The following is a 26,953-nucleotide window of genomic DNA, read 5'->3' on the forward strand; positions in this document are numbered from 1 at the left end:
GCTGGTGGTGGGTGTATTCTGCAGGGGGGAGGGGTTCTGGAGTGTAGTAAAAGCAGGTTGAACATTTTCGCCAATATCAAATGTTAGTGTAGATTTGCACCAATAATTTACTTGGGCAGCACGTAGCGAGTGTCACGCATGCAGCGGTTGGGCAAATTGAGGCGGAGGCTGTCGCTGCTGCTGCTGCTCTGCTGAGGCTGTGGCATGCAACAAGCTTGGCATTCATTTCGGTGGCAACTCATGCATTACTCATGATGTGTGTATGTCAGCGGCCTGTCCGATGACTGCCGCACGGCTTGGCTTTGAATTGTCTTTGCCACTGGCACAGCCACACTTGCCACACTCGCCACACTTGCCGCATGGCCACTGTTTTAATATGGACGCTGCGGCTTTTGCAGTTTAATGGAGTTGCCCCTAAAAAGAAAGGCGTGCCCGCGCCCGTGACCCGTCCCTTGCCCAGTAGCGTTTATTTAACTGCCGACTTGTTTGCGCAAATTAACACATTTATTTATGCCACAATTTGTTACTTAAATATTTATCGAAAATAAAGCCGAGTTAACATTAATAATTTGCGTTTATTTGCATATACATTTAATAGTATTCATAATAATAGACGAATTTTATCACACACACATATGATATGGCTGGCATACAGGCGCACACATACACGACACGCACATGCACAAGCACACACACACACACACGACACACGGACAGCATAAGTTGAGAGATTTAAATAGCGCGATATTTGAATAGGAAGAGTGCGCCTGCATCCAGCTGAAGATGGGGGCCCAGTTGATGCCAAAGGTCATCCTGTCTGGCTAAACTCGTATATCGTTCACTTATAAATTCGCTGGGTTGGGGTTGGGGTTGCTATTGTTGCTGTCCGGCTTTGGAGGCAATACGCCCGGCTCCATCAGCCGCAGCAGCCACATCAGACTGTACTCCCGAAAGCAGCAGAGGAAGCTGAGTGCCAGCAACAGCGAAAGCAGGGCACAGCTGCAGCTGCTGAGCACGGCAACCGCGGCATGACTCTGCAACGGCAGCTGCTCCGACTCCAGACACAGCCGGAACTCGTCATAGTCCAGGCGCGTGATGGCGCAATAATGATTGAGCATGCAACGGCCCAGGCAGGCGGCGCCCGACTGAAATCTGACGGCATTGGCGCGATGATATCTGCAAGTAGACCGAGGCAAACAGCTAAGCATCTGTGAAGCAGTAGAGTAGAGAGTTGGGCCTGAGCGGGCTGGCTACCTGCTAAACCAGGAGGCATCCTTGCCGGTGAAACGCTCCGCAAAGTTGTGCAGCGCTATGGCCGATATCTCGCCGAGCGCATAATAATGCGTCAGATTATACTCGGACTGCCAGAGCGGTTCTTGGACGCGATTGGCCAGCGACAAGTCCAGCCAATATTGAGTATAGTCCAGCACCTGGCCGCTGCCCGTGTCGAACTTGTATAGACGCAGCGCTGGATTATTGGAGGCGCCAATACCCTCCTTGCGCGGCACCACCGACGGCGCTATCATCAGCCACGAAATGGGCGTGCCTGCGCGTAACCAAGATTTCATATGCTATTCAGTAGAGAATTGGTTTGACCTGCTCACACGTACCCTGATCATCGTAGATTAGGCGAAAGGTGTCCGAGTGCAGATGCCCAAAGAACTGGCCCTGTATGACCGAGGCATACTTGCGCACCAGCTCCAGGTAGCGTCTATTGTTGCGTTCCGTGAAGATCAACTGGCCATGATGCTGCGGTCCCACGTAGCGCTCATCCACGCCCGGCGGCATGTGTCCGACTATGTAAACCTTCACGAGCAAGCGTTGGCAAAATAGACAAGCTTAGAGTATATGTTTGTTTGCTATTCCCCAAACTCAGTATAGGTCAACAAAAGTAGGGTAGTAAAAACCCCACCGTTGGGCTTTTGATTGATTAAACTTAATATCAATCTTCATCTTTTTTAACACTCCCTCCCCCACGTAACATTGAAGATTGAATAATATTAAAAAGTGCAATTAAAAAAAAAAATCAAATAAAAGCATAAGCTATGAATTAAAGAATCTCTAGTCGGTTATGCCCGACTAGGAACGTGCCAAAAATGTTTGGTTATTTATTTGGTCTTTGGTTAAAGAACCGATTGCTGGATATATTGACAAAATGAGTGAAGTTATCGAAAAAATAATCTCATTCTGCATATGAAAGACGTGATATAACCAAAAATAAATATAGCCAAGTAAGAATGGTCTAGTCGGGAGTGCCCGACTAGTGGATACCCTGAACCATCTTTTCCCACAAGCTATGCGCTTGATTGCCTTATCTTAATATTACTCAACTCTAGAAGATACATGTCAAATTTTGTGATTCAAGCTGATCAAATTTAAAATTTCACTTGCAAGTTATCGATGATCGACTAACTCGTGCTTTTGATAATGGCCAGGAATATATACAAGTGGTTTATAGAATCGGAGATGCTTCCTTTTGCCTGTTATATACACTTGCAAGCAAGTATCTGCAATGGATTCAGGGTATTATGTTTTTTTCTGGGCTTACCAAATGCTTCTTTAGCTTTAACCATTAAATTGTAAGGCAAATTATATGTTTGCATACCGTTTCCTGTTTGTCCCTAGACTTGGCCAGTACCTCATCTAGCCACAGCCACTGTTGCTCGGCCTGCAGTTGATCCTGGTCGGACATTGTGCGACTGGGCTTTGCATAGTAGTCAGCCGACCAGCGCAGGCTGTCCGACTGCTTGGTCTCGGAGAGGAGCTCGTATCGCATAAAGTTGGTGTTCAGGGCAATGATGCGGAGACGGCTTCTGGTTTGCTCGATGGAATAGTAACCGCCCTGCTCGAACGTGACGAGTGCCTCTGTGGGCAGCCAGTGGCGCCAGAGTTCGCCCATTTGTTTGTACTTGTGGATGCCGGTGCTGCCGTCCTCGTGGCCCAGCACGGGGAATATGAAGGGCGAGGAGAAGCTGCGTCCCAGCAGTTCGGTGATGTTGCGCAACGTCTCGAGCTGCACATGCTCGGACCGTGCCTGAGCGGAGTGCGAGAGGGCATCGCCAGTCCAGAGCACAAACTCCACATTGTCGCCCTGCTTGGCCTTCATGGTCTTGACCGCTGACTCGACGAGACTCCAGGGACTGTCGCAGTTGTGGTTGCCAAACGGGCCCGGCGACTCCGTCTCCGTCTCCTGGCGCCCATTGGAGGCGACGGAGCCGCTGGTATGCGCCAGCTGCCAGCAGCTTCTGTAAATGTCGCCCTGTGTGGAGTAATGTGTGTCCAGATGCAAGTCGCTTATGTGCCAGAAGTAGCCTGTAAATGCAGTGGAGAGTCAGAGAAAATTAGAGACTGCGGATTAAAGGGGCAGCCCGTTGGGCAATTCCTGAACGGGAAAGGCCACGCGCCAGGCGGCATTTGCTGGCCGGCTGGCTGTAAAAACCCGGCGCAAAAGATTTGCCTGTAATTGACCTAACTGACCTGACCGAGCCGCAACCCGCGAACCGCGACACCGACTACCGGCTCTACCTGGCAGAAGTCAAGAAGTCACACTTGATTGCGACGGCGAGCCTTTGAGGTGATCATCGGCGAGTCCACAAATCAGTTGGCGTTGGCATGCGCACTGATCAATTTGTAAGCGAGAGCCTGAGTCGAGCCGCGAGTCGAGCGACAGGAAAAAGGATACGCAACCGTCCGGTTAGTGAGAGAGTGGAACCGAGACTGGAACTAAAACTGGAAGAGGACTGGAGACTGGCGATCGGGATTTGTATGACAGCAAGATGAGTTTGCGTTTCAGTCTGGCGCTGCTGCTGATGGTCGCCATGTCGCAGCTGTGGCAGCAGGTCGACGGCAGGAAGAAGCTGTGCGGCGACGCACTCAACGAGGCCCTTGACCTGATATGTGTTAATGGATTTTCACGCAGAATCAAACGCGATTGTAAGTGGACAACGCTACCCCACCAAATATTCTGCCTACTCACATTCAGCTTTCAAGCGGACCGTAGCCCCCGGACACCCGAGCAGGCGCTGCGGCGCAAATGGCAGCTGCTGGCACTGAGGCAACACCTGGATGGACCCACCGAGCAACTGGAGGACCCACACCTAATCAACGAGCCTGACGGCGATCCACGTGAGCTGCGACGCCCACGTCGCAGGATAACGCACGAGTGCTGCAAACAGGGCTGCAGCTACGACGACATCCTGGAATACTGCGCCTAGCGGGGCAACTAATCGATTGGACATGGCCTGGCTGGCTGGCGGGCAATTTTGATACGACGAGCCAAAAGCGAATCGACTTTTGCGAATTCATTCAACTACATTTAATCCCACCTCCCCAAAAATATACTTTTAATTATAATTTCGCAATGTTTTATTGTAATATTTCATGGAAGCAATAAAGTTACTCGATAACAATAGCAACAAACAAAAGGCATCTTCTGGCCCAAAGTACTTCTCCCTCACCAATTGGCCCACTGAGCCGAGCGGGTGGGCACATTCCCCGCATTTCCACGTCAATGGAAATGCTATGCCCTTGCATTCTCGGAACAATAATGAAAATTTTGAATTTTTAATTAGATGACGTTGTGTTTTCGAAAGAACAACACGCAGACAAAGGATTTACGTTGAATTCTTTATACTCTAACAATGGCAGACTGAGTGCAGTTTTAATAAACATTCAGTTTTTATTATTTATTACTTCAATTTCAATATAACACAGCGGACTCTGTTATTAACAGAACAGTCCTCTGCTGTGGATTAGAGCTTTGTTATGTTAAGCTGTTTGCTATGTTAATTCTAGCATCTATTTTAAGAGCAGGCTGTAAACTATTTGAATTCGACAAAGCTAAAGATAGAGATTTGCTTTTGTTTAGTTATAACCAAGTACATTTTGTTTGTTTACGTTGGATCTGTATAAGCTATGTAGTCAGTGTACTCAAAATACCCTGATCCCATTTAACATGCGTAATAGGGTACAATCATTCAATCAGTCAGAAGATTTTCTGCGATCTGAGAAAGATTTTCCATACCCCTTGTATTATATCGATATATCTCGAAAGTTATAAGATTTGAATAGATGTAACTTTTTGTATAGGCTTGTGTACCTCACATTCGCTGAGAACTCATTCTTAAAAGTAGATTGTGGCTAATAAGATCAGACTATAGGCACCTAAGTTATTTCAGAAGAAGCACAGCACGTTTTATAGAAGGAAGGAAAACAACTTGATGCTGAGCTTAGGGTATCTCCTAGCCAGGCATTTAGGAAAAGAGCACTTTAACTTGTTTTCTGAAAAACTTTAATGCCCTCTGCTAGAGCATAGGTAAACAACATTAAGCGAAAAGCAGGGCATAGCAAGGTGCAACCGGGGATGGGGTCGGGCACACTTCACTTTGTTTTTCCACAGTCTGCGATCTATGCGTAATTATTATTTGACGGAAAAACATAAACAAAGACGTCAGCTGATATGAGTAAAAGCCTCCCACACACTCGCACACACGCACACCCAGTCAAGGCTGTGAATAGTCCCCGACCAACTGACACTTCACCTAACGCCGCCTGACAGTGTGCTCAGCGGAGATGGCTGCAGAGGATCCACGCCAGCGTTTAGTTAACATATAAAACGCTGCTGTGCCACCTGGCAGGGCACAGTTGTGGTCTGTTTATTGACGCGGCTGATACGAGTTGTCCGTAACTGGGCTTCGCCATGGGCTTCGAGTGCTCCAAACTGCAAGGTCTGGTCTGCAGCATGGCGCTGCTGCTGCTGCTGGTGCTGCACGTGCAGTCGATGCGTCTGTGCGGCACCGAGCTGCCCGAAATGCTGGAGCAGATGTGTACCTATGGCTACAACACCAAGCTGAAGCGTTCCTATGGTAAGTGTTTTGCCCCTGGCCCTGCCACTGCAACCTAATCCAACTCAAGCACTTGCAATTGGATGTTGGCAGTAGGGCCGGCTTTCAATAGCATCGATAATGCAAATTCGGATGCGAGCGTGGACTTGGATCTAGGCTCCTACGCAGAGCTGGATCTGCACTCGCAGCCGCTGCTGCGCGCCCTGCTGGGTGAGAGCGGCCATCACCTGGTGAAAACCCGTCGCCGGCGCTACGGCGTGCACGACGAATGCTGCCGCAAATCGTGCAGCCTTGAGGAGCTTAACTACTACTGCAAGAAACCCGAAAATTCCTAAATGACATGGACATGGCACTGCATTCCGTTGTGGATTAGACTAAGACCAGCTCATGATTGCTAGCTCCTAAGTGTATCAATGCTTATATATATATATGTGTGTGCATGTTAATATATTAACTATGACGAGACCCGTTAATTGAGGTAAAATAAAATAACTAAGAGGTACGTTTGTGCGTCTTGCAAGAATATTATATTACCAAAAGCTAATTATTACAATCATTTTGGAAACGGTCTCCAAAATCGACCCAACGAGCACGTAAGAAGAGCTAGTCGATCAGATAAATAGATAATAGATCGACAAAACGGATGAATAATGTTTATTTAGATGCCAAATCTAACTTCCGCCAAATCATGACAAAAAAAACCCCCCTGAAATACACTTGAGTTTCGACCGAGTAATGGTGATATGAAATTGTGACCTATGGCTATATAGGTATAATGCTTCCAGATTTAGGATGCCAATTTGATCTAGGGGTTAAACCATGAACAAAAGTTCAAACAAGATTAAAATTTGTTGAGTTTTGACCGAGTTATGGGAGTGGGAAATATCGACCCATGTCTATATACGACATTTGAAGGGTATCATTTTGACATGAATTTCGACCAAAAATAATGTTTCCAGACTTAAATGCCAATTTGATCTAGGGATTAAACCATGAACAAAAGTCCAAACAAGATTAAAATTTGTTGAGTTTTGACCGAGTTATGGGGGTGGGAAATTTCAATCCATGTTTATATAGGACATTTGAAGGGTATCATTTTGACATGAATTTCGACCAAAAATAATGTTTCCAGACTTAAATGCCAATTTGATCTAGGGGTTAAGCCATGCATAAAAGTCCAAACAAGGTGAAAATTTGTTGAGTTTTGACCGAGTTATGGGAGTGGGAAATATCGACCCATGTCTATATATGTACGTCATTTGAAGGGTATCATTTTGACATGATTTTCGACCAAAAATAATGTTTCTAGATTTAGATGCCAATTTGATTTAGGGGCTAAACCATGAACAAAAGTCCAAACAATATGAAAATTTGTTGAGTTTTGACCGAGTTATGGAAGTGGGAAATTTCGACCCATGTCCATATAGGACATTTGAAAGGCATCATTTTGACATGAATTTCGACCAAAAATAATGTTTCCAGACTTAAATGCCAATTTGATCTAGGGGTTAAACCATGAACAAAAGTCCAAACAATATGAAAATTTGTTGAGTTTTGACCGAGTTATGGGAGTGGGAAATATCGACCACTGTCTATATACGACATTTGAAGGGTATCATTTTGACATGCATTTCGACCAAAAATAATGGTTCCAGACTTAAATGCCAATTTGATCTAGGGGTTACACCATGAACAAAAGTCCAAACAATATGAAAATCTGTTGAGTTTTGACAGAGTTATGGAAGTGGGAAATATCGACCCATGTCTATATACGACATTTGAAGGGTATCATTTTGACATAAATTTAGACTAAAAATAATGTTTCTAGATTTAGATGCCAATTTGATTTAGGGTTTAAACCATGAACAAAAGTCCAAACAATATGAAAATCTGTTGAGTTTTGACCGAGTTATGGAAGTGGGAAATTTCGACCCATGTCTATGTAGGACATTTGAAGGGTATCATTTTGACATGAATTTCGACCAAAAATAATGTTTCCAGACTTAAATGCCAATTTGATCTAGGGGTTAAACCATGCATAAAAGTCCAAACAAGATGAAAATTTGTTGAGTTTTGACCGAGTTATGGGAGTGGGAAATATCGACCCATGTCTATATATGTACGTCATTTGAAGGGTATCATTTTGACATGATTTTCGACCAAAAATAATGTTTCTAGATTTAGATGCCAATTTGATTTAGGGGCTAAACCATGAACAAAAGTCCAAACAATATGAAAATTTGTTGAGTTTTGACCGAGTTATGGAAGTGGAAAATTTTGACCCATGTCTATATACGACATTTGAAGGGTATCATTTTGACATAAATTTAGACTAAAAATAATGTTTCTAGATTTAGATGCCAATTTGATTTAGGGGTTAAACCATGAACAAAAGTCCAAACAATATGAAAATCTGTTGAGTTTTGACCGAGTTATGGAAGTGGGAAGTTTCGACCCATGTCTATATACGACATTTGAAGGGTATCATTTTGACATGAATTTCGACCAAAAATAATGTTTTTAGATTTAGATGCCAATTTGATTTAGGAGCTAAACCATGCATAAAAGTCCAAACAAGATGAAAATCTGTTGAGTTTTGACCGAGTTATGGAAGTGGGAAATATCGACCCATGTCTATATACGACATTTGAAGGGTATCATTTTGACATGAATTTCGACCAAAAATAATGTTTCCAGACTTAAATGCCAATTTGATCTAGGGGCTAAACCATGCATAAAAGTCCAAACAAGATGAAAATCTGTTGAGTTTTGACCGAGCTATGGAAGTGGGAAGTTTCGACCCATGACTATATACGACATTTGAAGGGTACCATTTTGACATGAATTTCGACCAAAAATAATGTTTCCAGACTTAAGTGCCAATTTGATCTAGGGGTTAAACCATGAACAAAAGTCCAAACAATATGCAAATTTGTTGAGTTTTGACCGAGTTATGGAAGTAGAAAGTTTTGACCCATGTCTATATACGACATTTGAAGGGTATCATTTTGACATAAATTTAGACTAAAAATAATGTTTCTAGATTTAGATGCCAATTTGATTTAGGGGTTAAACCATGAACAAAAGTCCAAACAATATGAAAATCTGTTGAGTTTTGACCGAGTTATGGAAGTGGGAAGTTTCGACCCATGTCTATATACGACATTTGAAGGGTATCATTTTGACATGAATTTCGACCAAAAATAATGTTTTTAGATTTAGATGCCAATTTGATTTAGGAGCTAAACCATGCATAAAAGTCCAAACAAGATGAAAATCTGTTGAGTTTTGACCGAGTTATGGAAGTGGGAAATATCGACCCATGTCTATATACGACATTTGAAGGGTATCATTTTGACATGAATTTCGACCAAAAATAATGTTTCCAGACTTAAATGCCAATTTGATCTAGGGGTTAAACCATGCATAAAAGTCCAAACAAGATGAAAATTTGTTGAGTTTTGACCGAGTTATGGGAGTGGGAAATATCGACCCATGTCTATATACGACATTTGAAGGGTATCATTTTGACATGAATTTCGACCAAAAATAATGTTTTTAGATTTAGATGCCAATTTGATTTAGGGGTTAAGCCATGAACAAAAGTCCAAACAAGATGAAAATCTGTTGAGTTTTGACCGAGTTATGGGAGTGGGAAATATCGACCCATGTCTATATACGACATTTGAAGGGTATCATTTTGACATGAATTTTGACCAAAAATAATGTTTGCAGACTTAAATGCCAATTTGATCTAGGGGTTAAACCATGAACAAAAGTCCAAACAATATGAAAATTTGTTGAGTTTTGACCGAGTTATGGAAGTGGGAAATATCGACCCATGTCTATAAACGACATTTGAAGGGTAACATTTTGACATAAATTTACACTAAAAATAATGTTTTTAGATTTAGATGCCAATTTTATTTAGGGGTTAAACCATGCATAAAAGTCCAAACTAGATGAAAATCTGTTGAGTTTTGACCGAGTTATGGGAGTGGGAAATATCGACCCATGTCTATATACGACATTTGAAGGGTATCATTTTGACATGAATTTCGACCAAAAATAACGTTTTTAGATTTAGATGCCAATTTGATTTAGGAGCTAAACCATGCATAAAAGTCCAAACAAGATGAAAATCTGTTGAGTTTTGACCGAGTTATGGGAGTGGGAAATATCGACCCATGTCTATATACGACATTTGAAGGGTATCATTTTGACATGAATTTCGACCAAAAATAATGTTTTTAGATTTAGATGCCAATTTGATTTAGGAGCTAAACCATGCATAAAAGTCCAAACAAGATGAAAATCTGTTGAGTTTTGACCGAGTTATGGGAGTGGGAAATATCGACCCATGTCTATATACGACATTTGAAGGGTATCATTTTGACATGAATTTCGACCAAAAATAACGTTTTTAGATTTAGATGCCAATTTGATTTAGGAGCTAAACCATGCATAAAAGTCCAAACAAGATGAAAATCTGTTGAGTTTTGACCGAGTTATGGGAGTGGGAAATTTCGACCCATGTGTATATAGGACATTAATCTTTAATTAGGATCATTTTGAAAACTATCGATTTTCTAGGTCATAATTTGTTTATGCAGCTAGTTTTTATTTAAAGCAATTATAATATAAATACAACTTGTGGATTGCACAAAGTAAATACAATATAGAGGGAGTAGAAATTCAAGGTTCTGTCTATATTCCAAAATGTACTCTGATCGCGGTGCTTGAAGTGTGGGCTAGTTCTAATGCCGAGAATCTAGGCGGCGCAGTAAGCATATAATTCACTGAGTTTGCAGGACCTTCTGCAGCACTCGTCGACGATGCCCTCACGGGTGCGACGCCGGGTGGCGGTCAGCGAGTTAAGGACATTCTGCTGGTAGATGTTGCGCAGGCGCGAATTGGCCATCGGATAGGTAAGGAGCTCGGCGGAAGACGAGGGCGTTTCCTTCTCCTCAATATACTGAATGGGATCGAGTGGGTCCAGTTCCATGAGCGCTGCACCACAACAACAAATTGAAGGATTAGCTACTGCTAACACCCTGCACAGGCGTATACTTACGCGAGTTGCGTTTCTGGGGAATGAGACGATTGAATCCCTTATCACAGAGCGCACTCAGCATGTCGTTCAGCCGAACGCTGCACAGGCGCATCTCGCCGTGCGAATTGGCGGCTGCCAAGACGCAGATGGCGAACAGGAATGCGAGCGACACGGAAATTGACTTGCACATTGTACTGGGATTAGGCTATGCTATGGAACTGATGCTGGCACACTCGCTGCCGCACGCTTATATACCGTTAATGGCATTTCGGGCACCCGCTGGGTTGGGGCATGTGGCAAGTCCAACTACATTGGTGTCAAATTGTGTTAAAGGTTATTGGGACAAGTTGAGTGCATTCTCGAGTAGCTGCTTGCTAAATTCGTTCAATGTCAGCGTTCACTTTTCGTTGGCTTATGCAAATTTCTCTTCGTGTGGGCGGCATAGCAATATGCGTGGGGCACACTAGTTAAGTGAGCGGGGGGTGGGTTGGAGAGGAGTTTGTCTTGCGTCTTTGTCAGCCAATTAAACAATTTGGGCGTTAAAGGACAACGCAAGGCTCTGGCGTGTGCGAACCTGCATTTATGAATACCAAATGAGTTGTTTCAGCCAACATACCCTGTAGCCCAACCCTGAAAGGGGGGGGTCACCCTAGTTGTACTTTGTTTCTACTGCCAACCAGCTACTATAATTTGTCCAAGCCCATAACACTTCCATTCTACTTCTCTGCCCCTGCCCCAACTAGCTTCAGCAGCATGTGCTAAAAACTCAGTCTCAATCTAACGCACAATCCAATGTACCCATTATCGCAAAATTTAATGATTGTCCCTCTGGGGAGAGATTTCAAGCAAAAACAAAAAAGGAACAAACAAACGAGAAAAAAAAAACTGTAGATTTCCCCTATGCATTAGCTCCTATATTCATGTGTTTGCCAAAGCAAAGCAAACAAAAGAACAATTGCGGGGTGAAGCGTATCAAGCCAAGTCATATTTAGGTAATTTAATTTCATTGCATTGTTTTAATCAAGTGTGTAGTCAGGCGAACCGGTTCGAGACTGGAATTTAAAGAACAACGACATAGTTTTCCCAAAACTAGTTTAATTTTTAATGCACAACTCTTGTTGAAGAGCCAGCAACAAAGCGAAAGTAACTTAGGTCTTAACCATAATTGGGATATCCAATTCTCGGATAGAGATCAAATTTAGCCCGCGTTTTGTATATGAAAATATCTACGGCTTGCAATATTTTCAGTACAACGGGCGATTGTTAGCTAAAAATTAAAATCTTTTCTTAAATATTAAATATAGGGATCGACCTTCCGTGATAACAAAAACATTGGTAAGAATTTATATTAAAAATAAATTGTAAAATATATCTGGGTGTTTTGCCAATTATTTACATTTGAACCAGGTCCACGAACCGAGTCTCAAGGCAGAAGTTTGGTTCAAACCTTTTTCTTAGCCTAAAATATCGGGATTCAACCATTTGACAAACAAACCAAATAAATTTATTATAACATGTGAAGCAATATAAATAATATTAGAGACAATGCTTTCATTTAAATTTAAAGCTATGTTCACAAACCGCAGCAAGAGGCAGGAATTTGAAATGAATCTCTTTACTTGGTATAAGATTTAGGGATCGAAACCGCGTGACAACATAACCATTTGTTTTATTCATATTAAAGTGTGATACAAATAAATATTATTTCAGATAAAGTTTTCGTTTTAGGGTCTTTGGGTAGCTGTTTAAATATGTAGAAGGTTTACGCAACAAAAGCAGGAGGTTGGTTTGAATCTCATCGCTCGGCATGAAATCAAGGGATCGAACGCCCGTGACAACAGAAGCATGTGCTTTTGTTGTGAAGCCAGATAAATATTAATATGAAAACATTTTCTATTAACATTTTAACGAGATAAGCGAACCGAACCTCGGCAGAGAGTTGGCTCAAACCGTAAACCGAACCGCAAACAATTTTTCTTTATATTTGCAGTGCAGGCACATATACATATATATATTATAAAAGAGATTTAACACAGGGTAGCTTATAGTCGTGCAGCTGGATTCCATGTGGTTTCCTTGGTCTGTCTTTACTTACCGATACGGGCGTTGGCCTCATCTGGCATCCACAGGAGCGGCAGAAGCGCTGTTAACAACCAGCTGAAGCTGATGTTAGTCATTTAGCTGCTGTCTGTCTTTGGGGGAGGGGCGGGCGGGGCAGGTGTTGCTGGAGGTGTGGGCTGTGGGGCAGGAAGTAGGTGGTTTGCCTTGTACCGTGTGAATGGGTCGGAATGGAAATTTCGTCAGTAACTTTTGCTTTAGCTTTCTGCTGAGCCGTGAAACTTCTTGCACAGTTTTACTTTTATTCATTAGCTAAATTTTGTGCTGCATAAATAAGTGATTACGATAACGATTACGATTACGATTATGATTACGATTACGATTACGATTATGATTACGTTTACGAGTACAGTATCGCGTGTGAGCATGAGTATGTGCGAATATAACGTATGCGTGTGTCTGCGTGCGTGTGTGTGTGCGTGCGTGTGTGTCCCTTATCGGCGACAATAGGCCAAGAGTTCCGGATATGTGCAGGCATTGCGACAGCATTCATCATAGATGCCACCGCCAGCCTGCCGCCGGAGGCGTCGTGTCTTGATGAGCACCTCGGTGCCATAAATGCTTTTTTTTTTTTTTTTTTTTTTTTTGGTTTATTTTGCGCTGGAATCGATCAGTGCCTTCTGATCTCTACCAAGCGGAGTTAAGGGTATAGTGTATAGTTATTATTTAATAACTTAAATGATAATTACAGACTTAAAAATATATAACAATAATGGGAAAGGGATGTTTAAGTGATGTGCCTCGTTGGTAGGTCGTCGGGGTGTAGCCTTCGGAGGCGCCTCTCACTGATGGGCTCAGCCAGGGCCCTTGCGGCCGCGTTCGGATGCTGCACCAATTTGTCGGAGTATCGGCTGCTGAAGAAGTTGAGCTGATCTCCGACCTTTGTTAGGCGGAGATCGCGTTCGATGGCGTCTGTTGTTACGTACCATGGCAGGCCAGCAACCTTGCGTGCTGCCTTGGCTTGGACCACTCTTATGCGACGGAGCTGGTGTGCTGATGCCGTGCCCCAAACTTGGATCGCATATGTCCAGATAGGCGTTACCATCGTTTTGATAAGCAGTGTCTTCGTGGATATGTGCAGCTTGCTTTGAGGCTTTAGTAGCCAATCGAGCTTTTGAAGTCTTCTCAGGCATTTTGCTCTCGTTGCTGCGATGTGAGGCCCCCATATGAGCCTTCGATCCAGGTGGACACCCAAGTAGCAGAAAGAGTTGGTCTGCTCAATGGTTCGTCCATCGAACCGTAGCCCCTGGCAGCTGTATGGGCGCAGCGTAAAAGTGACGCAGGCGGACTTGGCACAGTTTATAGCGATGTTCCACATAGCTGTCCAGGTTTCGATCTGCAGCAGCCAGTCCTGCACTGCACTTGTAGCAGCTTGCAGATTTTTGTGGGAGGCTAGGAAGGCAGTGTCGTCCGCATATGTTGCCACCAGCAGTCTCGCAGGGCTGAGGTCTTCATTGCTTTGTCCTTGTGTGGGCAGGTCCGCCGTATACAGCGTGTACAGCATCGGACCGAGGACGCTGCCTTGTGGGACACCTGCTCTGATGCCCTTAATTGCCGACCTTTGGTCTTTAACGGCCACTTTAAAGGTGCGTCCTGCCAGAAAGGAGCTAAGGATGCTGAAGTATGGCGCTGGGAGTATCAGTTTGATCTTGAACAGAAGACCATCGTGCCAGACCTTGTCAAACGCTTGTTTGACATCGAGGAAAACGCCGACGCAGTATTGCTTCTGCTCAAAAGCTTCTAGTACGTGTTTTACTGCCCGGTGGACCTGCTCGGGGCAGCCGTGAGACTTTCTGAAGCCAAACTGATGATCCGGGACCAGGCGCGTGACCTCGTCGAGTTCTAAGAGACGGCTTAGCAGAAGTCGCTCAAAGACTTTAATTTTTAATGCACAACTCTTGTTGAAGAGCCAGCAACAAAGCGAAAGTAACTTAGGTCTTAACCATAATTGGGATATCCAATTCTCGGATAGAGATCAAATTTAGCCCGCGTTTTGTATATGAAAATATCTACGGCTTGCAATATTTTCAGTACAACGGGCGATTGTTAGCTAAAAATTAAAATCTTTTCTTAAATATTAAATATAGGGATCGACCTTCCGTGATAACAAAAACATTGGTAAGAATTTATATTAAAAATAAATTGTAAAATATATCTGGGTGTTTTGCCAATTATTTACATTTGAACCAGGTCCACGAACCGAGTCTCAAGGCAGAAGTTTGGTTCAAACCTTTTTCTTAGCCTAAAATATCGGGATTCAACCATTTGACAAACAAACCAAATAAATTTATTATAACATGTGAAGCAATATAAATAATATTAGAGACAATGCTTTCATTTAAATTTAAAGCTATGTTCACAAACCGCAGCAAGAGGCAGGAATTTGAAATGAATCTCTTTACTTGGTATAAGATTTAGGGATCGAAACCGCGTGACAACATAACCATTTGTTTTATTCATATTAAAGTGTGATACAAATAAATATTATTTCAGATAAAGTTTTCGTTTTAGGGTCTTTGGGTAGCTGTTTAAATATGTAGAAGGTTTACGCAACAAAAGCAGGAGGTTGGTTTGAATCTCATCGCTCGGCATGAAATCAAGGGATCGAACGCCCGTGACAACAGAAGCATGTGCTTTTGTTGTGAAGCCAGATAAATATTAATATGAAAACATTTTCTATTAACATTTTAACGAGATAAGCGAACCGAACCTCGGCAGAGAGTTGGCTCAAACCGTAAACCGAACCGCAAACAATTTTTCTTTATATTTGCAGTGCAGGCACATATACATATATATATTATAAAAGAGATTTAACACAGGGTAGCTTATAGTCGTGCAGCTGGATTCCATGTGGTTTCCTTGGTCTGTCTTTACTTACCGATACGGGCGTTGGCCTCATCTGGCATCCACAGGAGCGGCAGAAGCGCTGTTAACAACCAGCTGAAGCTGAAGTTAGTCATTTAGCTGCTGTCTGTCTTTGGGGGAGGGGCGGGCGGGGCAGGTGTTGCTGGAGGTGTGGGCTGTGGGGCAGGAAGTAGGTGGTTTGCCTTGTACCGTGTGAATGGGTCGGAATGGAAATTTCGTCAGTAACTTTTGCTTTAGCTTTCTGCTGAGCCGTGAAACTTCTTGCACAGTTTTACTTTTATTCATTAGCTAAATTTTGTGCTGCATAAATAAGTGATTACGATAACGATTACGATTACGATTATGATTACGATTACGATTACGATTATGATTACGTTTACGAGTACAGTATCGCGTGTGAGCATGAGTATGTGCGAATATAACGTATGCGTGTGTCTGCGTGCGTGTGTGTGTGCGTGCGTGTGTGTCCCTTATCGGCGACAATAGGCCAAGAGTTCCGGATATGTGCAGGCATTGCGACAGCATTCATCATAGATGCCACCGCCAGCCTGCCGCCGGAGGCGTCGTGTCTTGATGAGCACCTCGGTGCCATAAATGCTGGACAGCAATGGACTCAGCGCATAGCCAGCACCTGGCCGTAATTGCAACTGGTCCGCATCGATGGCCATTTCCGGTGGCGAATCCAATCGCTTTTTCGGTATGGTATTATAGCCATTCACACAGACCACGTCCATTGCATCGTTCAGCGCCTGGCCGCACAGCTTGTGTTTGCCCTCCCGCAGCAGATGGGCGACGCTGAAGCCGTCGGCGGCGTGGCAACAGCTGCTGTCCAGTGCTATCAGCAGCAGCAGCGGCAGCAGCAGCAATTGGCGCTGGCCTGTGGCAGGTGCATGAGATGCGCTATTGTCCAACATATTGCGGGCGGGCCTGTTGCGAGCGTTTTGCCTGAATGCTGCTGGCAACGGCCGCTATTTATACGTGTGCGCGCTACCACATGCCACATGCCGCATGCAACATGCCACATGCAGCGGCAGCGTTCGTCGCAGCAACATACCCAGTCCCAGCATTGCGGCAGTTCAATGCACTTTTTGGTTGCATACACATTTGGCATACATATTGGGGCATGCCACTGCAAAGCATGCCCAAAAACAACAACAGCTCACACCCAACCCACGCACACACACGCACACACTCTCCACCTGGCAGCTGGCTGCGACTTAACACTAAACGGCTGTGACTGCTGTCCCCAAGGATTACCTCTGCTGCCACACAGAGAGGCAGCCTGTGTATGGCAGCTTCATTAGCATGCATGTGTGTGCGTGTGTAATTTTAGAGCTGAAAAGTATGCTTCATTCGGCTGGCGGCAATGTACAAAAGCGCTTCGATCTGTGATGATGCCGCCGGCAATCGATAGCTCGAAGTTTAGCTGTCGATTGCGGCAATAGAATCGAGTCAACAGTTGGTCGCCAACGTTGCAGCAAACGGTCGCAGTTGCAGTTGCATTCGCAGTCGCAGTCGCAGTCGGAGCTTTCATTGTTATTCAAGAGTTCAAAAATGGTGATCGATATTAAAATGTGTCGCTTTGATAATGTGCCGTGGGGCTTCCGGCTTGTCGGTGGCGCCGACTACGATTATCCACTGACTGTGGTTAAGGTTAGGCCACATCGACCAGATTAACAATAGTTATAATAATATGTGATAATAATCAACTGCAGTCACCTTTGTGTGCGAGCAAAAGCTACCTGTGCGCAGCCACAACAAAGGCAGCCGCAGTTGCCCGACCACCTGCCGGGCTGCCTGCCACATTACAATAATTGTTGCATATTCACTTTTGCAACAATGTGCCGCAAATTAATTGCAAATATTTCAACGTTCGAGCCAATTATGTAACTCAGTGCGTGTGTTTATTTATTTGCAGTTGCAATTCGCATTCGGATTCGCATTTGCTGTTGCTGCTGCCTGCTGCCTGTTGCCTGTTGCTTTTGGGCTTATTTGCGAATTTTGTTAATTAAAGTAAACTCGGCGCAGAGCGTACTTCGTTGCGGCTATTTGTCTAATCGTCTGAGCGCAATGCATTTTTCTGCTAATGAGCCGCATAATGTGAATGCAATAAATTAATTTCAATTTTAATTGTGTCTCATCTGCGATTTATCATCGCTCGGTGAATTAGCAAATGTGTTGAAAAGCAGCAGCAACAAAAGCGGCAACAACAACATAAATAATCAAGCATTTTTGCAAAAATAGCAACAAATTGCAATTTTATACAACGCACTCATTAACTGTGTATAAAGCGGGTATATTGGTTTTGTGCATAAGCATGCAAATGATGGAAGGAAGCGCCTCTGAACCCATAAGATCGGAGTCGATTATAATTTGACAAATATATATTTATATATATATTCTTCCATCATACGCAGAAAAAGGCTATCATTTGTTTCAATGTCTCCTCTTAGTATCACACGATTTGGAGACCTGGTACTGGGCTTAGGGTATCTGCTAGTCGAGCCCATACGACAAAGCACTCTTATTTGAATTGGCATACAGCGACACACAGATAGGAAGACACATACAAGTGAATGCGAGGGCAGATTGACGTATCGAAGCTGATACGAAAAATACTATGCAAACTATTTTCAATACCCTAAAAGCGTTTACGAAAAATGTTTCAATTCTTTAGTACTATATAGTTTAGATTCGATTAAAATATAAATATTTTTCTACACATTTATCTCTCATATTTCCTTTTGTTCAACAACACTTTCAACACTTAAAAATGTTGGTAAAGTTTAATTGACGTCAACTATGATAACGACATTTTCCAACATTCAAAAACAAACTCCATTAAACAATTTTGTGTTTGGTTTGAAAATTATAAAACTTCAGCAACTTTTATGAGCTGAATAAGTGTAGTGTGGCCAGAAGGGCGGTGGGCGGGGAGGGTTGTTGTAAAAGGGGGACAACATGCTTATAAACTGATTGTAAAAAACTTTTATTATCCGTGATGTATTAATTTATAAAGCAACCCGCATGCAGCATGCCACATACAGTGGCATTGTCTTGGTCGAGGCATCTGCCGCAGTAGCTCGCCTCGCCACGCCGCTCCCCGCACCGATTCAGTTCTTTTCATTTGTGTTTTTGTTGACATTTTGCGCGCATTTTATTTATATGCACTTTGCACGAGCGACGCCAGATAATTGATTTTGTATCTGCAACAATTTTTCGAATCTTTTTCTATATCTTTCACGCTCTCTCAATTTCTCTCTCGCGTTCGCTGTCTCCATGTGCGACAGGTCACGGAGGGCAGCATCGCCGAGGAGGCGGGCCTGTGCGTCGAGGATGTGATTGTGCGTATCAATGACACGGCTGCCACGCCCCTAACCCATGACGAGGCCCATCGCCTAATCATGAGCAGCGGCAGCGTCTTCTACTTTGGCGTCCATCGGTAAGTCGGACGGACCCGCTTGGCCATTTATCATTAGGCTTAACCCTTCAGCTGACACTTTTTCCTTGGCAGCGAGCGCGAAGAGGAGGCGCCCTACGATGGCCCCAAGAGGTTCCCATTGAGTGCGAGTTCGTTGACCAAGTCACCAACGCCTGGACAGTCGCCAACCGCATCCGCATCGCCGTTGCCGCTGCCGTCGTTAACGGAAGCCACAAAAGCGCTCATTCCGGAACAGGAACAGGTCGAGGTTGCGCAACTGGAGGAGAATGTGGAGCTGGTATGTCGCAGCACCATGACGGAAATGCAATCGCATGGTAACGACAACAACGTGGAGCAGGAGCAGGAGCAGGACAGGGAGAGAGAACAGGAGCATGAGGGCATACACGTGGATAGCCTTTATTTGCCCGATTTGCCCGATCGTCCGTGCTCGGCGATGTCGGAGCAGACGGAAATTAAGTTGGTGGAAGAGGAAATTGCCGCTGTGCTGTCCGGCGAATCGGAGGTCCTAAAGGAGCACAATGTGCTTGGGTGCGTTGACAGCAGCTGTTGCTGCCATCGACATGGAGCGACCTTAACCTGCATCATATCATAGCGTTAATTTCTATAGAATCTTTCCCAAGCCGGGCGTGTGCATGACTAGCGATGTGCTGCGCTCCCTCAACGAGGAGGTGACCAAAACGAAGCTGGAAAAGGAGAAGGAGAATCGCAAATGGTCGACGTTCCTGCAGCGACCCGATCGTCCGGTGCCCAAGAGCAAGCAACAGCTGGAGGCGGAACGGCGCAAGGCCAATGCCTACAAGGTGAAGATAGTCAAGTCGGCGCCACGCGACAAATCGCCTATGGTGAGTAGCGTTGCATGAAATAAAAAAAAGACACTGAACAGGCACCAACTTAAGCCTGTGACAGCCGGAAGCTCCGCCAGCGCCAAAGGAAGCCACCCCACCGCCACAGGAGGAGGCACAGGTCGAGCCAGTGGAACAGGCAGAGGAGCAGCCAGAGGAGGAGCCGCTGCCCACGGACAGCGAAGTGCCGAATCTGGAACAATTGCCAGACAATGGCAACACCAGCAACAACAACAAGGAGAACGCGCCCGAGGAAACGGAAGCCGAGCAGTTAGAGAAAGCGGATGCGTCCAAAGAGGTGTCCGAAGAGCGGGCTGAGCGCGAGCCCGAGTCCGAGGCAGGGGAGGAACAGGAGGCAGCTAAACAAACAGCCCCGGCTGAGCCTAACGAGCTGCAGCCCGAGGCCGATGCGGCAACTCCGCCCAAAACCGATGAGGAACTGGCACTGGAAAAACAACTGGCCGATGTGCAAAAACAGCTCGCGGCCCTCTCCACGCTGCCCTCGACCATACAATCGACCCTGGACGCGGTGACCAAGCAGCTGGCCGAACTGCTGCCCACATTTAAGCTGCAGCAACAGGAGCAAAACCAGCAGCAGAAGCAAATCGATGGGCAGCAGGCGGAACTGTCGACAGCCGAGGAGGACGAGCCACATGGCGAGTATGAAGGTGCCGGCTCGAAAGTTATGGCCGAGGTTACAGTAATTAAATTTTTCTAATGGCACACTTTGCATATTCCACCCCACACACAAACACACACAAACACACAGCTCTGTCCAATTCTGCGGCTGGCAGGGAGCAGCTGCAGCCGGAAGGGACGACAGCACCTGAAAATAATGAGGATAAATGCGATGCCAATGACCTGGAAGTGGCAGAAATTTCGCTCTCGAATGGCGACAATCGCCAGCTGGAGGAGCAGCTCAGCGAGGAGCTCAGCTTCAAGAAGCAAAAGGTAAGCTAAACAACTCAACCTCAAGCTCATGTGGCATTCGGGCGACCCAGCTATAGGGTATACTCGAGCGTATAAAGTCTGCTCAGAGCTTAGCCAGTTCTGGTGTCTGTCTGAGAAATTGCCCCAAGCAAGCACTGAAGATGTGGTTACAGCTCGGATACCACAATTCTATGCTCTTCCCAGTTGTTTATATAGAAACCAGGGCTACAAATCCCTTTAATCGAACCGGTTAGGGCCCGTTTTTCCCAATTAGTTATTACCTTGAGTCAAAACTATGTAACGCTAATAAGAGTTCATACGAATTACTTGAGTCTCAAACAAGCACAAGTTTGAACCAACGACTGGGTTGATGAGTGGTTTAAGTGGTTCAAACTAGTTCAAGAACCGAACTAAATGCTGGTTCTAATCTTCTGTTTAGTTTTATTGACGCATATTAAATGCGCAATGAAAATGTATTTCTTACTTAAGGCAAAGTTCCGCATTCAAGCTCTTCAGTTTTCTTTTCAAAATTTGAGCCAAGTTCATGAACTAACGTTAAACTCAGTTTGCTTTTGTTGCTCTCGGCTTTGCAGCCCTGTTGGCAGCCTTAAACACATTCATATCAATTTTCATACCAAAAAGTTTCCATGCAATTGTGCACCCACTTAAGCTTTATATACAGGTTATGTGAGAGTCGTTACAGCTCGACTTTAGCCTTGAGTTAGTGTTGAATTATTTTTTATTTTTTTACTGGCCAGCTGTGCCTCATCTCAGCCGCAGTCGCCGTCACTGATTCTGCCCCTGTTTCCGTGTCCATTTCTGACACGCCTTAGTCCCAATTTTTTGCCGTATTTTGGGTGGGGGGACACTTTCCTGGCCATTTTGCGTGGTCAACTCGAGAAATCAAATTAACTAAAATGCCATTTGGTTTTTGTCTTTTGTCTACTTGCAGCATAATGTGCGCTTCCAAGTGTAGTTAGCTTAGCTTAGCTTAAATCGAGTTTCAATTTTGATAAATTGCCACCAAAAGATTGTTGTACACACAAATTCAGTGCACACAGCGACTAACTGCCAGTTAAATAAATGAGTCCAAAGAAATGGAGAGAATCGAGCTTGAGTTGGGGCGGGGCGGGGCGGTGCGGGGCGGACATAGCAAAGGGAAAGGGAAAGGGCAGATACCAAAAGACAATTAGTAGGCAGCGTGACAGCCAGAAAAACCAACGCAGAATAAACCGAACCGAAAACCACTGCACAAATTTTCACTTCACTTCTCACATTCTCTCACTCTCTCTCTCTCTCTCTCTCTTTCTCTCGGTCGCACCATAAACAAAAATCTCTGAACATCTTCTCTGTCTCTGTGGGCTCTTGTGTGCTGCATTGCGTTGCGTTGCGTTGCGTTTGCTGTGCTGGGTTGGTTTTTCTGGGATGCGATGTGACATGCCAGAAACACAATGTCATTGAGGAGCTCGAGGAGCATTTGGTGCGCAAAAACAATCCCAGGCGTTCGAAGCGCGCCTTTGGTCCCCTGACGCCATCATCGGAGCGTCCTTTGGTGCTGCCCGGCGGCAGGCGCTGGTACAGACCGAAGGATGCCTACAATGATGAATTCATAGCCGAAACACTGAGCGCCCAGGCGGAGCTTATAACGGGCAGCACGCTGGGGTGGGTATTGCACGAAATTTTGAATTGAATTCTCCTATCCCGTATGGACGGTGCCCAACTCCTTCTACTCGCTGCCCAGCCACTCCTCGGACCACCTCTCCCTCCTGTCACTCTCGCCCTCTCACTCTTTTTGTTCATCATCACGGACGACATTGCAATTGACATTTGCTAAAACCCATATTGTGTCCTGACATTGCTTTGGTCATATTGCCATCATAATGCCATATTGCCATGGTCACAGTCACTCCCCCTTGCCCAACATCCCCACCTACCCACCACCTTTCCATCGCCAGCGCTCCTCGTGCTCCATATACTCATGCTCATCTCTCATTTTTGCATGGCACGCTTACATCGACGCACAAACGCTTCGGCTTCATAATTTTGCGTATTAGCAGCTGCCCCTACGAGAGCCCGTTGCTGGGCTACGATGCCAGGTATTATTGCTAGGATGGAGTTCTGACAGCATCCGCAATTCGCAATCCGCATCCGCTCCAAGCACAAAAGGATGCACTTTCATTAACATTATCATTTTCAATGACCGTCTGTCTTGCTGTCTCTCTGACTGTCTGTCTTGCTGTCTTTCTGTCTATCTGTCTCTGTCTCCGTTACTTGTTACAATTTTTGTCTTGGCCTGCAGTTGATTTGACTTTGCCAGTTCTGGTTGCACGTTTCTGTGGCATTCCTCTTCTTTTTTATGCATTATTTTTTTCAGATTTTTCCTTATATGCATGCCTCGTCTCGCTTCTCTCTCTCTCTCTCTCTCTCTTTCATAGATTGCATTTTGGAATCGTTTATTCAATGGCGAGCACATAACACGCCAGCGTTTCAGGTAAGTTGACTTTGACTCTGACTGCGTCGGCAACTGCGATGGCGACTGCAACTCGTTCTGCTAATAAGGCTAACATCGTTTGCCTGCATTTCGGTCCGCCCTTGTCTTGTACTTAACCACTAGGGGCAATACATTCACTTCAATTTCGGTAACGATTACGTTTACGCTTACGTTTTTTATACCCTGTTCACAAAGTCAAAAAAAGTTTAGACTGGGCTCTTTGTGTCCGTTAGCTAAAGACCTGTAAGCCTGTTCGGCTTTCAATCAAACGGACTGAAGCTAAATCTAAGCCGAACATTTTTTCTTTAATTAAATATTTATGCTTGAAAGGCTTTTCTTTCAGTTTTCTAAAGAAGCGCTCATTTAAATGAGTGAAAATATGTACAAAAAGTTCATTCAAATTGAGATAAATCCTGTTGGAAATTTGAAGGAAATTTTATCTACGAAACTAAGCCTAGACACAGACTCACAGGGCGAACTCTAAGGCTTAATTTGTAAGCCGAATCATCGAAAATATTTGTGAGGCTTGCAGCCTTGAGTAAAAGTCTTACAATTGCCTGACCATGCCCCATAAGGGGCGGGCAGACTTCAAAAATGTGTAACTCACACATTTTCAGAGCTAGACGCCATAAATGCTTTAGTTAGATGAGCTTATTTAAAGAACGCGCTTAATATATGAGAGGCACACCCACAAAAAGGAGCCAAGCATCGATGCTTACTTAAAAAGCACAGTTTAAAGGTGACTGGGCTGACAGTTTGAGAGTCACCAACTCGATGGGTAAGACCCTTTTCGACTGCTTGGAATTAGTACACTATTTCATCAATCGAAATGAGTATATTAGTTTATAGAGACTTGAAAGATTAAATACATATTCGCAAATCGAAAAATCTACATACTTCATAGTTTTAAAGCTTGAATGACCACAGTGAACAGGAAGACCACAGATCGATCCACTGGGACTAGTTGTGAACAGGGTATTTTGTGCAGTCGGTTGCGACCGACTGTCATGTTGTTTTCACTTTGTTTCTGGTTACGTTTTTGGCTCGTTTTCGGTTCAATTCCTCGCCCACAGGGAGCTGCAGAGCCTCAGCGTGGCCAAGGCAGCGCACAGGTTAGTTTTGTCACACGGTTCATTGCATGCCCTGGCAACCGGATGGAGAGCTCAAGAGTGCTCCAAACGTGACCAGCAGCACTTATTTAAATGCACATGCATGTCTCCCTTTTGCAAGTCCTGCTTCCCCAAATACCCCGCCACCCCCGACCGCTTATTCAAGCTCTTTCTTACGACAGCTTTGGCTTGTTCCCTCCGCAGGGTCAACTTTATGAAGTACCAAAAGCCGGAGCGCAAAATCGACCTCAATCGCAGCGAGGTATACAAAGTCATACATCATCTGGACAGGGCGCCAGTGCGTGGCATTGAGGTGCGTGCCCCGCTTGTGGCAGCCGAATCGGACATACGCCAGGCGTTGCAGTCATAGAATTCAATGCACCCAATTTGGCACAGCATAAAGAAAGAACTTTGTTAAATTCAAAATCAACAAACGAACAAACAAACAAATAATACTCTAACAATAAGCAGCTCACGAAATATATATGGACAAGAACTATGAATATGTTATGTGCATAAGTGTTTGACGGGAGCACAAGTCTGTGTCAAAGGTCAACATCATTATCAGTCTCATTGTTGTAGCTGTCGATGTTGTTGTTGTTGTTGTTGTCTCTAAGGCGCCTAATGTGTTATTACATAATTGTATGTGTATGTGCAGCATGGCGTATGTGTAATATGCCAAGTGTCAGACGAGGCGGCGAATTGTCGTGCATGTCGGCAGCCGCCGCAGGGCGCTGCTCTTGCAATTTTCTTTTGCATAAACACGCGGCACAGCACACACTGTGTGTATGTGTGTGTGTGCGTGTGTGTGTGTGTGGGTGAGTGCGGAAGGTTGTGTTGTGTGTGTGCGACAAGCTCTTGGAATTTGCATATGTTAAAGCAAATGAATTGGCCTGTAAACGAAATGAAACCAAATTGCAAAATGACAGCCAGCAGCACAATATAACAATAAACTCGTATTTAGTTATGAGAACACACACACACACACACTCACACACTCGCACACACACCGCACATCAAATTCAGATTCTGAATGGCTGTCACGTTATGCCGGGTCGTAGGTTGCGCACATTTCACTTGCCCTCGCACACGGCGGTTGATGCCACGGTTACGTTCGCGTTTACGGACACGGTTACCAAATTATTAGCCATTTTTCTGCGTCCAAAGTGAAAAGTCGTAAAAACGCGGCAAGTTCGCGTCCTGCTGCTGCTTGCGGCTTATTGCTTATCACGTTACGTAGTTGTCGAATCACTCACGAGTTGCTTCCACGGAGTTGTGCGGAGCACTTGACGACGCGACGTTGATGGCGTCTCGTCCTGAACTGTCACTGTCACAATATGTTGGCATTTTGACTTCGCATTATCACTGCTGTCCTAGTCCCCACACACACACACACACACACTTGCACACAACATGTTGGCATAGTCCTTTGAGTGGAGTTGAAATTCGTAACACTCAAGTGTTTTGGGACAGCTTTTTTTTGGCGAGCTTTCAACTTGCCGAGAGGAGCTTGAGTTGAAAATGTTGAGATATGCCGAGCTTTGGACTAAACGCAAAGCGTCAAGCGTCAGTAATGCGCCAGCTGCAAGGCAAGCATGTTGCTGATAACGGTAAATATTCATTTGACAGGGACTGTACAATAGTATTCCCTTCGATAAGGTTGGAATTTGCGAAGTCTAAATAATTGGTCAAAAATATAAAATCCTATATTTATAAATGTAAATACAGAACCAAACTTAAAATCAAACCAAGGTTGGGGCAAAATTTAGGGAGTTGGAAGTGTAGGAAAAAAAGAATGAACGAATAATTAAATGACATTGACAATCAATATGAACATTTGATTGACATAGCAAAGAGAGTTTAAAGTCTAAAAAGTGCATTTACTAGGCAGCAACTTGGCGTTGATGTTCACTCTTCATAATTATGCTTACATCTCTTTATTACTCAATGGGTTCAAGAGCAGCTTCATTATACTCACATGCTCTTTCTCTCTTTCTCTGTCTCATCCCCTTTCACTCTCTATGAGCTTCGATTTTGTTCCATTTGTGCGCCAAAAGTGAAAAAGCTCACCACAACAAAAAATTACGATTATGTAAGTAAACGATTATTCAACTGATCTACAAGGACTTAGATCGAGTGGAATATAAATATATTTTACACTTGACACAAACTAAGCAATTTTAACACAATATAAATAATTTAACTTTGTACGAAAATGATTTTATACACCTGCACAGCGGAAGCGACCGATCAAATAGGC

General features: G+C 44.4%; 6 protein-coding genes across 21 annotated transcripts; 3 read left to right on the forward strand and 3 right to left on the reverse strand.

Moving 5' to 3' along the window:
• Positions 1–555: 555 nt before the first annotated feature.
• On the reverse strand, positions 556–26,800 carry LOC6622885 (acid sphingomyelinase-like phosphodiesterase 3b). Of its 4 annotated transcripts, none has more exons than XM_002047026.4 (5): positions 26,672–26,800; positions 2,606–3,312; positions 1,611–1,806; positions 1,255–1,546; positions 556–1,176 (listed from the first exon to the last, which is right to left on the reverse strand). In XM_002047026.4, the coding sequence occupies exons 1-5, from the start codon at positions 26,697–26,699 to the stop codon at positions 843–845; spliced, it is 1,557 nt and encodes a 518-aa protein (XP_002047062.2). In that variant the 5' UTR covers positions 26,700–26,800; the 3' UTR covers positions 556–842. The 4 variants fall into 4 exon arrangements, with proteins under 4 accessions (XP_002047062.2, XP_032291154.1, XP_032291155.1 ...); XM_032435263.1 differs by lacking the exon at positions 26,672–26,800 and adding an exon at positions 25,950–26,266; XM_032435264.2 differs by lacking the exon at positions 26,672–26,800 and adding an exon at positions 12,992–13,119.
• On the forward strand, positions 3,598–4,395 carry Ilp4 (Insulin-like peptide 4). Its single transcript, XM_070208646.1, has 2 exons — positions 3,598–3,933; positions 3,991–4,395. Exons 1-2 carry the CDS (start codon positions 3,777–3,779, stop codon positions 4,212–4,214), a joined length of 381 nt encoding a protein of 126 aa, XP_070064747.1. The 5' UTR covers positions 3,598–3,776; the 3' UTR covers positions 4,215–4,395.
• On the forward strand, positions 5,635–6,371 carry Ilp3 (Insulin-like peptide 3). 2 transcript variants are annotated; one of them, XM_015175739.3, is made up of 2 exons: positions 5,635–5,864; positions 5,940–6,371. In XM_015175739.3, the coding sequence occupies exons 1-2, from the start codon at positions 5,699–5,701 to the stop codon at positions 6,176–6,178; spliced, it is 405 nt and encodes a 134-aa protein (XP_015031225.1). In that variant the 5' UTR covers positions 5,635–5,698; the 3' UTR covers positions 6,179–6,371. The 2 variants fall into 2 exon arrangements, with proteins under 2 accessions (XP_015031225.1, XP_002047064.1); XM_002047028.4 differs by having other exon boundaries at positions 5,636–5,864; positions 5,937–6,371.
• On the reverse strand, positions 10,425–11,135 carry Ilp2 (Insulin-like peptide 2). Its single transcript, XM_002047029.4, has 2 exons — positions 10,918–11,135; positions 10,425–10,853 (listed from the first exon to the last, which is right to left on the reverse strand). Exons 1-2 carry the CDS (start codon positions 11,084–11,086, stop codon positions 10,615–10,617), a joined length of 408 nt encoding a protein of 135 aa, XP_002047065.1. The 5' UTR covers positions 11,087–11,135; the 3' UTR covers positions 10,425–10,614.
• On the reverse strand, positions 16,345–17,291 carry Ilp1 (Insulin-like peptide 1). The gene has a single exon (XM_032435265.2). It carries the CDS (start codon positions 16,791–16,793, stop codon positions 16,350–16,352), a length of 444 nt encoding a protein of 147 aa, XP_032291156.1. The 5' UTR covers positions 16,794–17,291; the 3' UTR covers positions 16,345–16,349.
• Positions 17,400–25,063, forward strand: Zasp67 (Z band alternatively spliced PDZ-motif protein 67). Of its 12 annotated transcripts, none has more exons than XM_070208641.1 (9): positions 17,400–17,532; positions 19,170–19,321; positions 19,394–19,849; positions 19,914–20,163; positions 20,228–20,831; positions 20,933–21,114; positions 22,538–22,755; positions 23,148–23,189; positions 24,898–25,063. In XM_070208641.1, exons 1-9 carry the CDS (start codon positions 17,434–17,436, stop codon positions 25,061–25,063), a joined length of 2,169 nt encoding a protein of 722 aa, XP_070064742.1. In that variant the 5' UTR covers positions 17,400–17,433. The 12 variants fall into 12 exon arrangements, with proteins under 12 accessions (XP_070064742.1, XP_070064743.1, XP_015031233.1 ...); XM_070208642.1 differs by having other exon boundaries at positions 23,151–23,189; XM_015175747.3 differs by lacking the exons at positions 22,538–22,755; positions 23,148–23,189 and adding exons at positions 23,529–23,584; positions 24,658–24,696.
• Positions 26,801–26,953: the final 153 nt, after the last annotated feature.

The sequence above is a fragment of the Drosophila virilis genome, chromosome 3 (genome assembly GCF_030788295.1).
Source record: "Drosophila virilis strain 15010-1051.87 chromosome 3, Dvir_AGI_RSII-ME, whole genome shotgun sequence".
Lineage (NCBI taxonomy): Eukaryota > Metazoa > Arthropoda > Insecta > Diptera > Drosophilidae > Drosophila > Drosophila virilis.